The 14,234-nt window shown below is 59.5% G+C and overlaps 1 protein-coding gene across 1 annotated transcript; it reads left to right on the top strand.

Moving 5' to 3' along the window:
- Nucleotides 1-5,068: 5,068 nt before the first annotated feature.
- LOC116272472 (integrator complex subunit 1-like) lies at nucleotides 5,069-13,503 on the top strand. The gene is made up of 11 exons (XM_031661227.1): nucleotides 5,069-5,444; nucleotides 6,156-6,446; nucleotides 9,266-9,462; nucleotides 9,611-9,748; nucleotides 9,996-10,155; nucleotides 10,267-10,372; nucleotides 10,466-10,652; nucleotides 10,784-10,929; nucleotides 11,136-11,277; nucleotides 12,388-12,564; nucleotides 13,300-13,503. Exons 1-11 carry the CDS (start codon nucleotides 5,387-5,389, stop codon nucleotides 13,501-13,503), a joined length of 1,806 nt encoding a protein of 601 aa, XP_031517087.1. The 5' UTR covers nucleotides 5,069-5,386.
- The last annotated feature ends 731 nt before the right edge of the window (nucleotides 13,504-14,234 follow it).

Here is a 14,234-nt window from a genome sequence, read left to right on the forward strand (position 1 = left end):
CACAGGAAACAGTGCGTGATGGAAAGGCAGGCACCTTCCGGAAACAGTGAGAAGGCTGAGGTGTGGGGTGGGGCGGCATCGGGGGAGGCGAGAGGGAGATGTAGACCCTGCAGTACCCGGCAGTCCTTGGCATGGGGCTGGGACAGGGCAAACAGTGGCCCCATAGCCCACGTCCACCAGAGCCACAGGATGGGAGCTTCTTTGCAAACAAGGTTTTTGCAGATATAATGAATTTTCTTTTTCTTTTTTTTTTTTTTTAGATGGAATCTCGCTCTGTCACCCAGGCTAGAGTGCAATGGTGCGATCTTGGCTCACTGTAGCCTCCACCTCCCAGGTTCAAGCTATTCTCGTGCCTCAGCCTCCCGAGTAGCTGGGATTACAGGTGCGTGCTACCAGGCCCGGCTAATTTTTTTTCTATTTTTAGTAGAGGCGGGGTTTCGTCATGTTGGCCAGGCTGGTCTCAAACTCCTGACCTCAGGCAATCTGCCTGCCTTAACCTCCCAAAGTGCTGGGATGACAGGTGTGAGCCACCGCACAGGCCTAATGAAGGTAAAGATCTTGAGATGTGATCATCCTGGATCTGGGTGGGCCCTAAATCCAGTTGTCTTCACAAGGCACAGAGACACAGAGAGAAGACAGCCACATGGAGACAGAGGCAGAGGCTGGAGGGATGTGGCCACGAGCTGAGGACCCCTGGAGCCCCCAGGAGCTGGTCGAGGTAGGCAGGGTCCTCCCCTAGAGCCCTCGGAGGCAGCCAGCTCTGCCCACACTTTGACTTCAGACTTCTGGGCTCCAGAACTGCAAGAGAGGACATTTCTGTGGCTTTAAGCCACCAAGTCTGTTGCGTTCTGTAAGAGCTGCTGTGGGGAAACAAGCACAGGTGTTTATTTTACTGTTTGGGTGATAAGCAGAGTCTTTGGAGAATTCTGAGCAGGGGAGGAACTTTTGATGATATCTTCTTTTTTCTCTCTCTTTTTTTTTTTGTTTGAGACGGCATCTCGCTCTGTGGCCAGGCTGGAGTGCAGTGGCACCATCTCGGCTCACTGCTGCCTCCACCTCCTGGGTTCAGGTAATTCTCCTGCCTCAGCCTCCCAAGTAGCTGGGACTAAAGGCACCGGCCACCATGCCCGGGTAATTTTTGTATTTTTAGTAGACATGGGGTTTACCATGTTGGCCAAGCTGGTCTCAAACTCCTGACCTCAGGTGATCCGCTCGCCTCAGCCTCCCAAAGTGCTGGGATTATGAGCCATGGCGCCCGGCCTAAAAATTACATTCTTAATACTTTTTTTTTTGAGACAGAGTCTCACTCTTGTTGCCCAGGCTGGAGTGCAATGGCATGATCTCGGCTCACTGCAACCTCTGCCTCCCAGGTTCAAGCGATTTTCCCGCTCAGCCTCCTGAGTAGCTGGGATTACAGGCATGCGCCACCACACCCAGCTAATTTTTGTATTTTTGTAGAGATCACGTTTCACCATGTTGGCCAGGCTGGTCTTGAACTCCTGACCTCAGGTGATCCACCCGCCTCGGCCTCCCAAAGTGCTGGGATTTGTACAGGCGTGAGCCATCTCGCCTGACCGTAAAAAATATTTTTAAAAAGTGAGCAAACAATTTGAACAGACACCAATAATGCCGATATATGGATGACAAAAAAGATGAGAAAACGCTAATTACTCATCGGGGAGACGTCGATGAGGAGCACAGGGCAGACTCTGCACACCCCCCAGGATGACGGAATGCCCGCGGTCCTGCCCGGGCCATCAGCGGAGAAGCCATCGTTGGAATCTGGACTCCATTCTGCGGGAGACACTCAGCAGCTGACAGAAGCCACCAGTGCCCACAGCGCCGGGTTGAGTCTCAGAATAATGATGCCAGGCCGGGCGCGGTGGCTCACGCCTGCAATCCCAGCACTTTGGGAGGCTGAGGCAGGAGGATCAAGAGGTCAGGAGGTCAAGACCATCCTGGCTAACACGATGAAACCCTGTCTCTACTAAAAATACAAAAAAAAAAAAATTAGCCAGGCGTGGTGGCGGCACCTGTAGTCCCAGCTACTCGGGAGGCTGAGGTAGGAGAATGGTGTGAACCTGGGAGGCAGAGCTTGCAGTGAGCCGAGATCGCGCCACTGCACTCCAGTCTGGGCAACAGAGCAAGACTCCGTCTCAAAAAAAAAAAAAAAAAAAAAAAAGACACTGGGTGCAGCCAGCCAGGAAGCACGCCCCGTGGGCTTTCATTCACACAGACCCCAGAAGAGCCAACAGCGCCCCTCCAGGGACAGAAAGTGGCGCCCTGGCGGCCTGGAGACAAGGCAGGGGCGGTTTGGGAATGTTCGTTACAGGGTTGAAAGGGATGGGGGATGGGGCCACAGGTGCGTGCGAATGTCGCAAATGTCAGCACGCAGCAGTCTGCACCCATTCCACCCTTTACACCCCTGCAGTTTATCAGATGCCAATCATAACTCAAAACAGCTGTTTCAAAAAGAGAAGGGGAGAGGGAGGAGGAAGGCAAAGAGGTAGAGGAGGGGGAGGAAGAGGAAGAGGGGAAGGAGGAGAAGGAGAAAAAGAAGAGGGAGGAGGAGGTAGTCAAGGTTGACTCCTGAGTTGTACAGAAAGAGACGGATAAGGAGGAGGAGAAGCAGGAGGAGGAGGAGCAGGAGGAGGAGGAGGAGCAGGAGGAGGAGGAGGAGGGGGAGGAGGAGGAGGAGGGGGGGGAGGGGGGGGGGGGGGGGGGGGGAGGGGGGGGAGGTGGTCAAGGTTGGCTCCTGAGCTTTAAGAGAAAGAGGAAAAGGAGAAGGAGGAGCAGCGGGAGGAGGGGGAGGAGGTGGTCAAGGTTGACTCAGGAGGAGGAGGAGGTCGTCAAGGTCAACCTTGAGGTTCTGGCCTGGGCCTGGGTGAGGGCATTTGCCGAAGGCATAGGCCCCGCATGCAGGGGCGGTGATGCTGGTCAGAGGGTAAGGAGAGACAAGTGGCAGGGCAGAGGAAGCTCCCTGCAGGCTGCTCCTATTCAGGTGACAGGAGGAGGAAGCATTACCCCATTGGATCTCCCCTCCACCTTAGAGAGTTACCCTGAGGGACAGATTGAGAAACGGTGGAGGCATGAAGCTGCACAGCCCCGGTCTGGTGTCCGGCAGGGATCTACGGTTGACCGGCCTCTCCTCCCATGGGCACCATGGACATCTCCTTCCGGACTTGCTGCCCACACAGCGCAGGGTGCAGGGCCCTGGAGCCCCTGGGGTCATGCAGGGACCCGGCTGATGCCCGCAGCAGTGGGAAGAGACCGCGGAGGGTCACACAGCAGTTCTCAGGCTGCAGCCTGGGGCCATAAGCCTCACTGAGGCCACGGTCGAACGGCCACACCCAACTTCAGGGACACAGGGAGACCATCTCCGCCTTGCCGTCCCTGGGTGGGGAGATGGGACACACCGGGCAGGCGGCACTCAGGACTCCCTCGGTGGGGGGACAGAGTTCAAGTCAGTGCCCTGCTGGGAACAGATCTCGAAAATGTGGTTAAGTGGCAAAAGCCAGGCGTAGAAAAGAGGAGCCGTGCGCTACCTGCAGGGTGACAAGGCAGAGGTCGGCACATGGGTGGCTGCCTGAACGCACACGGACAAGCCGGGAAGACGGACACAAATCAGAACAGAGGCTGACTCCAGGGGAAGGGACCAGCTGCTCAGGGGTCGGGGGAGACCCTTTGACTGGATGATTCCCCTGCCTTTTTTTTTTTTAGACAGGGTATTGCTCTGTCGCCCAGGCTGGAGTGTAGTGGCACCATCATAGCTCACTGCAGCCTTGACCTCCCGGGCTGAAGAGGTCCTCCTGCCTCAGCCTCTTGAGTAGCTGGGGCATAGGCAGGCACAACTATGCCTGGATAATTTATTTTTGATTTTTTTGTAGAGATAAAGTCTCACTATGTTGCCCAGGCTGGTCTCACACGCCTAGGTTCAAGTGGTCCTCCCACTTTGGCCTCCCAAAGGGCTGGGATTAGAGGTTCATGCCACCATGCCCAGCTAATTATTATTATTTTTTTGTACAGGTGGAGTCTTGCTATGTTGCCCAGGCTGGTCTCCAACTCAACTGATCCTCCTGCCTTGGTCTCTAAAAGTGCTGAGATTACAGGTGTGAGCACCACACCTGGCAACTGTATAATCTTTTGTATCTTTTGATTTTTGTTCCCATCAGTGTTTCTATTAAAAAAAAAAAAAAAAAAAGGCGGGGGGGGGGGGGGGGGGGGGCAGTAATCCCAGCACTTTGGGAGGCCAAGGCGGGTGGATCACCTGAGGTCAGGAGTTCAAGACCAGCCTGGCCAACATGGTGAAACCCTATCTCTACTAAAAATACCAAAAAATTAGCCAGACGTGGTGGCGGGCGCCTGTTATCCCAGCTACTCGGGAGACTGAGGCAGGAGAATCGCTTGAACCCGGGGGGTGGAGGTTGCAGTGAGCCGAGATTGCGCCACTGCCCTCCAGCCTGGGCAACAGAGACAGACTCCGGGTCAAAAAAAAAAAAAAGGAAATTAAAGAGAAAGGAAAGTGTGAACTTTGTGGAACACGAGTTCCATCTCAATAAAGCTGCTATTATTTTTTGAGACAGAGTCCCTCCCCGGGGGCCCCCCGGCCTGCGCCCCCTCACCAGTGCCTGCGCCCCGGCCGTCCCCGACCCCCGGGACGTGCAGAACCCGCCGCTTGACGCATCCGCGGATCCCTGACGCCGCCCCTCCCCGCCGTGCGTCCTGGAGTGTGTCCCTTCGCAACGCCAGCACCACCTGTGCATGGAGATGCCAGCGCCTGCCCCGCGCCGCGGAGCCACCTGGACCAGACCACGTGCGCGCGGGGCCCGCCACTCCCGCCGCCAGAGGGCGCTGCAGGCATCAGGCCGGCGCAGCGAGCCTCTCGCACCTCCCCCTGGGCCCGCTTCCCGCCGCACTATTTTGCTTCCGGTTGTTCCGGAAGTCGGGTCCTTGAGTGCGGCGAGATCCGTTTCCGATTCCGGGGTGGCAGGGTGGCGGCGGCTGGGCTGTAGTCGCGATGGGCCAGAGGTAAGTGAGCCGCGGCCTGGGCGCGCTCTCATTGCCAGGCGAGCGCCTGGTTCTCCCGGCTACCACGCCCGGCCTCGGGGCCGTCCTTCATGGTTCTGCCCCCTCCAGCTCGGCGTTCGCGCCGCCTGCTGCCACCCGACTGAGCCGCTCCCGGGCGGCTGGGAGGCGGGGTCCCTGCAGCTCCTGCAGCATCGCCCCTTCGGGCGGGCGCGGGGCCACTGTCCCCGGGTCCCACGCCCAAGCCCCGTGCGGTAAGGGAGCGAATGAGCGAGCGAGCGAATGAATGAATGAATGACCGCACGCTGGCTCCTCCGCAGGTGACGCCGCAGCCGCCGGGAGCAGCGAGGGACGCGGCAAGATGAACCGGGCCAAGCCCACCACGGTGCGCAGGCCCAGCGCCGCGGCCAAACCCTCAGGTGCGTCTCTCTCCCCGCTCTGCAACCCGGGGGTCTTTGAGGGTCTTTGGGGATCTCAACTGCCCCGGAACCTGCCTTCGGCTTGGTTGTTCCGCAGCCGCGGCTGTTTCCAGGAATTGGATCTGGAAACACTGCTCTCGGTCCTCAACGGCTATGAGAGTCCCTGGGAGGCTTGGGACAGCGGCGACTTCCTCCGGGACCCCGGTGATCTCGTTTCAGGCTGAGCTGCAAGGCGGCTGACAGTATTGGAAGGGTCTCCCCAGCCAGGAGGCAGGAGGGAGCACAGTGTAGCGTAGCACGGGGTCTGCAGCCAGACTGTCAGCTCAGATCCTCCGGGCTTAAAGCTGCCACTCACTTGCTGTGCAACGCTGCACACATTGCTTAACCTCTCTGTGTCCCTTTCTCCCCTGTAAAGTTAGGGTAATGGCACCTATTGCGGAAACTTGGGCGGGGCGGGGGGGACTAAGCACACTGTTTCGGATAGACCAGAGATGGCCTGGTTTGTGGTTAGCGCTATGTGACTGTCCACCGTCACTTGTGCATATCTTGCTGGTGCCTGCTCAACTGTTGGCTGCTGAGTGAGCTCTGGCTTCTTCCTTGCCTTCTCTGACCGTTGTTTAATTCCCTCTGACATAACAGGAGGTTGGAGTCAGTCTTTTTCCACCTTGGGTGTTGGGAATGTACCTGGTTTTCTCTCTCCTTTCTCTGCAGGGCACCCTCCCCCGGGAGACTTCATTGCTCTGGGCTCAAAGGGTCAGGCCAATGAATCGAAAACGGCATCTACCCTGCTGAAGCCAGCCCCTTCCGGCCTGCCTTCTGAGCGCAAGCGGGATGCGGCGGCTGCATTGTCCAGTGCCTCGGCCCTCACCGGTCTCACCAAACGCCCCAAACTCTCCTCCACACCCCCACTGAGTGCCCTGGGGCGCCTGGCTGAGGCTGCAGTGGCAGAAAAACGAGCCATTTCTCCGTCGATTAAAGAGCCATCTGTGGTGCCAATTGAAGGTAATGAGTCTGTGGACTTCTCCTGAGAACGCTCCTCAGCACGTCCATCCATCAGATGTTCAGGGAAGGCCCCCTCCAGGCCTAGCGCTGCCCGTATGGCCGACCTCCTCTGGGAGAGCAGATGTTTGTGACTTGTTCTTTGAAGTGCTTCTTATGTAGGTGCCCTTACCCTGTGTGTGCGTCTGCGTCCTGAACTGCCAGTGGCTGCCCTTCGAGAGCCGGGTCACTCCCCCGTTGAGTTGTTTGTCTCATGTCTCTGTTGGACGCCCCCTTTGTGATGGGCACTGTCTGAGCCCTGGGGGTAAACCGGGCCTGGTGACACCCCAGGTGCGTGTTCTCAAGGTCGTGCGCCCTGGTGCGTTCCTCTCTCAACCTGAGTGGAGGCGATATGTACTTGGTTCCTCCTTCCCTCCTGGTTACCAACAGGGAAGAGTTCATCCGTTCCCTGTTTTCAGTTGAAAAGCAGCAGAACAGTAAATACATCAATAGGAAATGTAAATTTCACAATTCGCTTCTCACAGAAATGTCTTTAACTGTGTGCCTAGAATCACCCCTGCTCCTCTGCACCATTTTCCCAACGACCATCTTTCAAGGCTCCATGACTTCCTGGGAGTCACTCTGGCAGCTGTCACACCAGCCCCAGCAAACCTCGTGGTCTGCAGTATTTTGTTTCTGTGGGAGCATTTCTTTTGGGTAATTTCTTTGTGGTAGTCAAAAAGAACAAGCGTCCTGATGACTTTGGTAGTGAGGTGTCTGTTCAAGCCACGCCACCTCTGATTACTGAGTTTTGTGCCAGACAGGGCCCAGGGGACTTGTGGGCTGTGGGCTGTGGCCTTGCCGTCGGAGGGATCAGGCTGCTGCAGTGCAAGCCTGTGAGTGAGTCCCTGACGGCCCTGGGACGGAGGAGGCCTGGCAGGGAGTTGCAGTGTGGGCTCAGGCCTGGAAGCACAGGCAATGAAACTGGGGCAGGCAGGAAAGGGAGGTGCCAAGCAGACAATGGACTGTGCCCAGGGAATGGAGGCCTGGCCTGGGCAGCACACGCTAGTGATAGCCGAGGCTGGACGCTGTGGGCAGTGTTTGTCCTGGACTCATTTGGCATCAGGGAGCCCTGGGGGCAAACAGCCCAGGATGGCACAGCTGGGGGGCTGCTTTAGGAGGTCGAGTCTCAGACGTCCCATGAGGCCTGTCACTGGGCAGCTGGTGCCAGTGAGGATCGAGGACAGAGACCACAGGCCCCACCCCGGCCCGGGTTCTCGGCCTCCGGCTGCTGGGTGTTTTATTTATCTATTTATTTATTTTTATCACCACCTCCCATAGAAAGGAGATTTTGAAGATGACAGATGTGGTTGTGAAAAGCATATTCTGAGTGGTAGATTGCTTTACAATATTATTCTCGCAAAACAGAGAGATGGCTGCTTCCAGCCATTTGTGGTATCTGTCCCAGGCCGTTCCTCCGTGCTGGCAGCCCACTTCTCCCCCTTGCTTATCTCAGGGCTTTAGAAAATTTCTTTCAAGTCTTTGTCCCAGGTGCAGTTAAGGTGGATGACTATGCCTCTGTCCACATGTCTGTGTGGATATTTACTTTTTATTTATTTTTATTTTATTTACTTTTTTTTGAGATGGAGTCTTGCTTTGTAGCCCAGGTTGGAGTGCAGGGGCGCAATCTCGGCTCACTGCAAGCTCCGCCTCCCGGGTTCACGCCATTTTCCTGCCTCAGCCTCCCAAGTAGCTGGGACTATAGGCACCCGCCACCATACCCGGCTAATTTTGTGTATTTTTAGTAGAGACAGGGTTTCACTGTGTTAGCCAGGATGGTCTCGATCTCCCAGCCTCGTGATCCACCTGTCTTGGCCTCCCAAAGTGTTGGGATTACAGGCGTGAGCCACCGTGCCCGGCTTATGTATTTATTTTTTGAGACGAAGTGTTGCACTGTCCCCAGGCTGGAGTGCAGTGGCACGATCTCGGCTCACTTCAGCCTCCGTCTCCCAGGTTCAAGTGATTCTCCTGCCTTAGCCTCCGAAGTAGCTGGGATTACAGGCATGCACCCACATGCCTGGCTAACGTGTATTTTTAGTAGAGACAGGGTTTCACTGTATTGGCCAGGCTGGTCTCGAATTCCTGACCTCAGATGATCCATCCGCCTCAGCCTCCCAAAATGGCAGGATTACAGGCGCGAGCCGCCGTGCCCGGCTGTGTGTGGATATTTAAAACACAGTCCTAAAAACTCCTGGATCAGAGAAGAATCAGAATGAAAATGAGAAAACCTCTGATCCAACAGTGGCAGACAATAGGAGAGGAAAGGTGTGTGCTGGCCCTGGTACTCCTCGGAGGTTGTGGGAGGGTCAGGCACTCATCTGGAGGAAGGTTGTGAGTCGAGCACCCATGGAAAGAGGGATGAAAAGGGGAGAAGAGCATGCTGGAGACTGGAGCCGGGGCAGGTGTGAAGAGAGGGCTGCTGTGCCGTGGTCCACAGTGGAAAGTATTCAGTGGAGCCGCGATTCAGTGGAAAGTAAGGCTGCAGGTTGCCTGACTTGCTGGGAAATGTCTGTAGCCTTCGGGGTAGCCATGTGGGACACAGTGGAGCCAGGACTGGAGTGGCTGGAGGGCCAGTGCTGAGGCCTGTGGGGCAGCCTGTTGTGTTGAGGGGACCATCTGGTGGGGTGCTTGTCCCCTGTGGGAACTCTCCTGAGGGTGGATGGCTGGTCCATGGCAGCGCCGACCCTGAGAGCTCCGGGTTCCTCGTGGTCTTACCGGTGTCCCAAGGCTTTGGGGCGACCCTGCCCTGTCCCTGCTCTGACTGTACCACCTGCCCCGGCCAGTGCTGCCCACGGTGCTGCTGGACGAGATCGAGGCGGCCGAGCTGGAAGGCAACGACGACAGGATCGAGGGCGTGCTGTGCGGGGCCGTGAAGCAGCTGAAGGTCACCCGCGCCAAGCCCGACAGCACCCTCTACCTGAGCCTCATGTACCTGGCCAAGATCAAGCCCAACATCTTCGCCACCGAAGGCGTCATTGAGGTGCGAGCCGGGCCCCTGGCTGGAGGCGAGTAGGGCTGGGGCCCTCGGCTCCCCTCCTCACCTCCCCCTTCAGTGTCCTGCCCGGCCCACCCCAGCTTTGCCTCTGGGGCCAGCAAGGCTCCCACGTCACATGCACCCTCCCTGGCAGGCTCTGTGCAGCCTCCTGCGGCGGGACGCCTCCATCAACTTCAAGGCCAAGGGGAACAGCCTGGTGTCCGTGCTGGCCTGTAACCTCCTCATGGCCGCCTACGAGGAGGACGAGAACTGGCCCGAGATCTTTGTCAAGGTGAGTGGCCTCTCCCTAGACAGTGAAGACAGCAGAGGGCCATGGGCGGGGCGGGGGTGGGAGAAAAGCAGGAGGGTGTTCTCTCCAGAGGACTGTGTCTGACACCCCCGATGGTCATGGCACAGTCCCCTCTGCACCCAGAAGCTGCAGAGGGCTGCCTGGGCGCCCAGTCCCTGGGCCGCAGGCAGACATTCTCCAGCCTGGCTGCCCGGCTGGGCTCGGGGCTGAGGGTGTGGCTCCCACACAGGTGTACATCGAGGACTCCCTGGGGGAGCGGATCTGGGTGGACAGCCCTCACTGTAAGACGTTTGTGGACAACATCCAGACGGCCTTCAACACCAGAATGCCCCCCAGGAGTGTGCTGCTGCAGGGGGAGGCGGGCCGCGGCGCTGGCGACCTGGGGGCGGGTGAGAAACACTGCCGGCTGGGGAGGGCGGGTGTCCAGCCCCAGGGCAGGGGAGGGTTGGGAGTTCAGGCGGGTGGGAGGCGCTGCATGGAGCCCTCTCCTTGGTCTGCAGGGAGCAGCCCACACCCCTCCCTCACGGAGGAGGAGGACAGCCAGACGGAGCTGCTGATCGCAGAGGAGAAACTGAGCCCCGAGCAGGAGGGCCAGCTCATGCCCAGGTAGCTGCGTGCCCGCCTGGTCCCAGTGGGAGGTGGTTGGGACAGGTGCCTCGGGGCCGCCTTCCTCCTTCCCTGCTCCCTTCTCTGACCTAGGTACGAAGAGCTTGCGGAGAGTGTGGAGGAGTACGTCCTGGACATGCTGCGGGACCAGCTGAACCGGCGCCAGCCCATTGACAACGTCTCCAGGAACCTCCTGCGGCTCCTCACCTCCACCTGCGGCTACAAGGAGGTGCGGCTGCTGGCGGTGCAGAAGCTGGAGATGTGGCTGCAGAACCCCAAGGTGCGGGGGTGCCTGGGGCGGGGTCGCGGGGGTGGTGGGGCAGGAGTGCCCGGCAGGGGGTGGGGGCAGGCTCCGTGTGGTCCCACAGCCGGGGTGGCCGTGAGCCCACAGCTCCCTCCGCGGCCCCGCAGCTGACCCGGCCGGCCCAGGACCTGCTGATGTCCGTCTGTATGAACTGCAACACGCATGGTTCTGAAGACATGGACGTCATCTCACATTTGATCAAGATCCGCCTCAAGCCCAAAGTCCTCCTCAACCACTTCATGCTGTGCATCAGGTGCGAGGCGGGCAGGGGTGGAGCGGTGGGCAGGGGCGGAACGGGGGTGCGGGGGGAACGGGGTGAGGGGCGGAGCGGGGGTACGGGCGGAGTGGGGTGCCAGGCAGAGCAGGGGTGTGGGCAAAGTGGTGGGCAGGGGCAGAGCGGGGGTGCAGGCAGAGCGGGGATGGGGCCTGCACCCTCACCTGCCTGGCTCCCACACCCAGGGAGCTGCTGAGCGCGCACAAGGACAACCTGGGCAGCACCATCAAGCTGGTGATCTTCAATGAGCTCTCCAGCGCCCGGAACCCCAACAACATGCAGGTCCTCTACACCGCGCTGCAGCACAGCTCTGACCTGGCGCCCAAGGTAGGCCTAGGCCTTGCCCTCCACACCTGAATGGGGGGCTACGGGCTGGAGAGACACCTGGCGTCTGGGGAAGCCCACGGATTGGTGGGGCTTTGTGAGAGAATGCCCTTGGGGCTCGGGAAGGAGCTTTTGAAACTCACTTGGGCATGAGGTTGAGCCATTTCTAGAGTGGGTGCAGCCACAGCGCCCAGCATCTTTCTCAGAAACGGACACTCTGTCCATTTAGGAGGGAGCCACACTGAGCCTTAAAAGCCACCCAGGTTTCTGAGCTAAGACCCAGACCTGCCAGCTTGTATTTTTATTTCTCAAGCTCATTCCGGCCTTTGGATAATAAGGTGGTTTTTAAAATTTTTTGTAGACACGGGGTCTTATTATGTGGCCCAGGCTGGCCTCAAACTCCTGGGCTCAAGTGGTCCTCCTGCGTCAGCGTCCCAAAGCGCTGGGATGACAGGCGTGAGCCCCTGTGCCTGGCCCAGACCTGCCTTCTGTGCAGTGGGTCCCTCAGTTAAGCAGGACTCCCTGTAGCCCTGGCTGTAGGACCCTTGGATTCCCGTGTGTCCTTTGAAGCGGACTGGGGAGATGCTCCCGTTGCCACTAGCACGTCAGGCCTCCCGGTGGGCTCTGCGGTGTGCGAAACACGAGGGAGGCAGGCACAGCCGCTCCGGCTCGGCGCTGTCATCTTTGCAGCCCAGCATTTTGAGACGGGGGTGCATCCTTTCAGATCTCGGGTGGTGGTCTTTGGTTTCTGTTCAGCCTGTGGCGCGTGGTTGGGCTGAGATGGCACACGCACTTCTATGACTCTGCCGCTTGGTGTCCCACACCCCCAGCGTCTGTTAATTAATCCTTCTCCTCATTTCACGAGGACCAACTCCCCACGTGCCGGTTGCCGAGAGGGGAATCAGATGTGGCCCCTGCTCGCCAAGGGCTGGCAGCCAGTAGAGCAAGGAGCCCGCCACCCCATGCCCGGCACTGCCTGAGACCCGCTGCAGCATCCTCGGGCACCACCCCCACGGGTGCTGTGGGAAGGAGCCGGGGCGTGTGCTCCTGGAGGGGCCTGTGACGGGGTCGGCAGCGTTGGGCAGCCTCCCACACAGCCTCTCTCTGCCCCAGTTCCTGGCCATGGTGTTCCAGGACCTGCTGACCAACAAGGACGACTACCTGCGGGCCTCGCGGGCCCTGCTGCGGGAGATCATCAAGCAGACCAAGCACGAGATCAACTTCCAGGCCTTCTGCCTGGGGCTCATGCAGGAGCGCAAGGAGCCACAATACCTGGAGATGGAGTTCAAGGTGCCAGCCCCTGCCGCTGGGGCGCCTTTCCCTCACTGCGGGTCCCACGTGCCGCCATCCCCCTCGCCCTGGGTCCCACGCACATTCCGCCCCTTCGGGTGCTCTGGCTGAGCGTGGGTACGGGGCTGAGTGAGGCTGTTTGCGGCCATGCATCCCAGAGGGTAGCATGGGCTCCTTCCTGTGTGAGGACCCAGGGGGTGCTGACCAGGTGCGGGGAAACCGGCAACCCCTGGGCTGGGTGGGACGGATTGCTGCCGGGAGGAAGGCGAGTGTGTGGGCAGGGAGGCAGGGCGGGGCCGCGGGCTGCCTGGCTGGGTTGGAGACTGTGCAAGGGGTGCGGAGGGAGCTGATGCTGGAAGGCACAGTGAGAGCGGATCACAGAGATGCCAGGTCCCTGCAGCCAACTGGCAGCCAGCCTGCTGGGGTGGCCTGTTTGGCGAACGGGGCTTTGTGGATCTCTGTTGACTGAACCTCCCTCCCGTGGCCAGACAGGACCTTTTGAGTCACTGGCCTGGTGCCCCTCCTGTCAGACCCCTCCCAACTGGTCCTCCTGGGCGCTCTCTGGATCCCTGCTTGTGTGTGTGCGTGTGCAAGTGTGTGCGTGTGCGCCACGTGTATGTGGAGTGGGGCTCCCGGGTGTCCATTCTGGATACAGACCCCGTGCTGCGCCCGCGTGGGTGTGGAGTGGGGCTCCAGGTGTCCCTTCCTGCATCAGACCTCGTGCTGTACCTGCAGGAACGCTTCGTGGTGCACATCACCGACGTGTTGGCGGTGTCCATGATGCTGGGCATCACGGCGCAGGTGAAGGAGGCTGGCATCGCCTGGGACAAAGGAGAAAAGAGGAGTAAGGACGCGGGGGTGGCCCGGCCTTGCTCGGTAGGGGGGGTCTCAGGTCCAGGCTGGTGGCCGGTGGTTCTCTGTGGCTGCACTGTCCTCTGACCGCCCGGGAGGAGCGGTCCCACAGCACAGCCCCTCAGGGACACAGAGCCTGGAAGCTGCCGTCCCGGTTCCTGTCCATCCAGACCTCACCCCAGCTGCAGGATCAGGCCCTGTTCTCCCTGAGTGTCCTTTGTGTGCTCCAGCTCTGGCCCAGCGTGGGGACACTGCAGGCATGGTGGCCCCAGCCGTGGGTGGGAGGGGAGGGGAGGTGGTGTTTGGGCCAGTCTGGGTGTTTGATTGTGGGTTTGCAGGAAGACTGGGCTGCAGAAGCCCTCTCAGCCATTGACCGGAGCGAGTCACTCGCTACACGAGGATTCCGGTCACCCACGTGTGTGTCAGGGTTACTCCATGCTCCCTGGGGTGTTATTCCAGCCAGGAATGGTCCAGAAGCTGGGGGTGCCCTGAGTTACCCCCTCCCAAGTGCCAGCCTTGAGCTGGAACCCTAGGGGTGCCTGTAGCCCCTCAGCCCATGGCTTGGATCCTGTGGCCCCTCAGCCCATGGCTTGGATCCTGTGGCCCCTCAGCCCTGGCTTGGATCCTGTGGCCCCCTCAGCCCGTGGCTTGGATCCTGTGGCCCCCTCAGCCCGTGGCTTGGATCCTGTGGCCCCCCCTCAGCCCGTGGCTTGGATCCTGTGGCCCCCTCAGCCCGTGGCTTGGATCCTGTGGCCCCCCCTCAGCCCGTGGCTTGGATCCTGTGGCCCCTCAGCCCGTGGCTTGGATCCTGTGGCCCC

The sequence above is a fragment of the Papio anubis genome, unplaced genomic scaffold (assembly GCF_008728515.1).
Source record: "Papio anubis isolate 15944 unplaced genomic scaffold, Panubis1.0 scaffold1113, whole genome shotgun sequence".
NCBI classification, from domain to species: Eukaryota; Metazoa; Chordata; class Mammalia; order Primates; family Cercopithecidae; genus Papio; species Papio anubis.

Bases quoted from the DNA above. Each gene is read 5' to 3' on its own strand.
- LOC116272472 (XM_031661227.1), top strand. From the start codon at position 5,387: ATGAACCGGGCCAAGCCCACCACGGTGCGCAGGCCCAGCGCCGCGGCC. The intron at 6,447-9,265 runs GTAATGAGTCTG...TGCCCCGGCCAG, and splicing joins ATCTGTGGTGCCAATTGAAG to TGCTGCCCACGGTGCTGCTG. The intron at 9,463-9,610 runs GTGCGAGCCGGG...CCTCCCTGGCAG, and splicing joins CCACCGAAGGCGTCATTGAG to GCTCTGTGCAGCCTCCTGCG.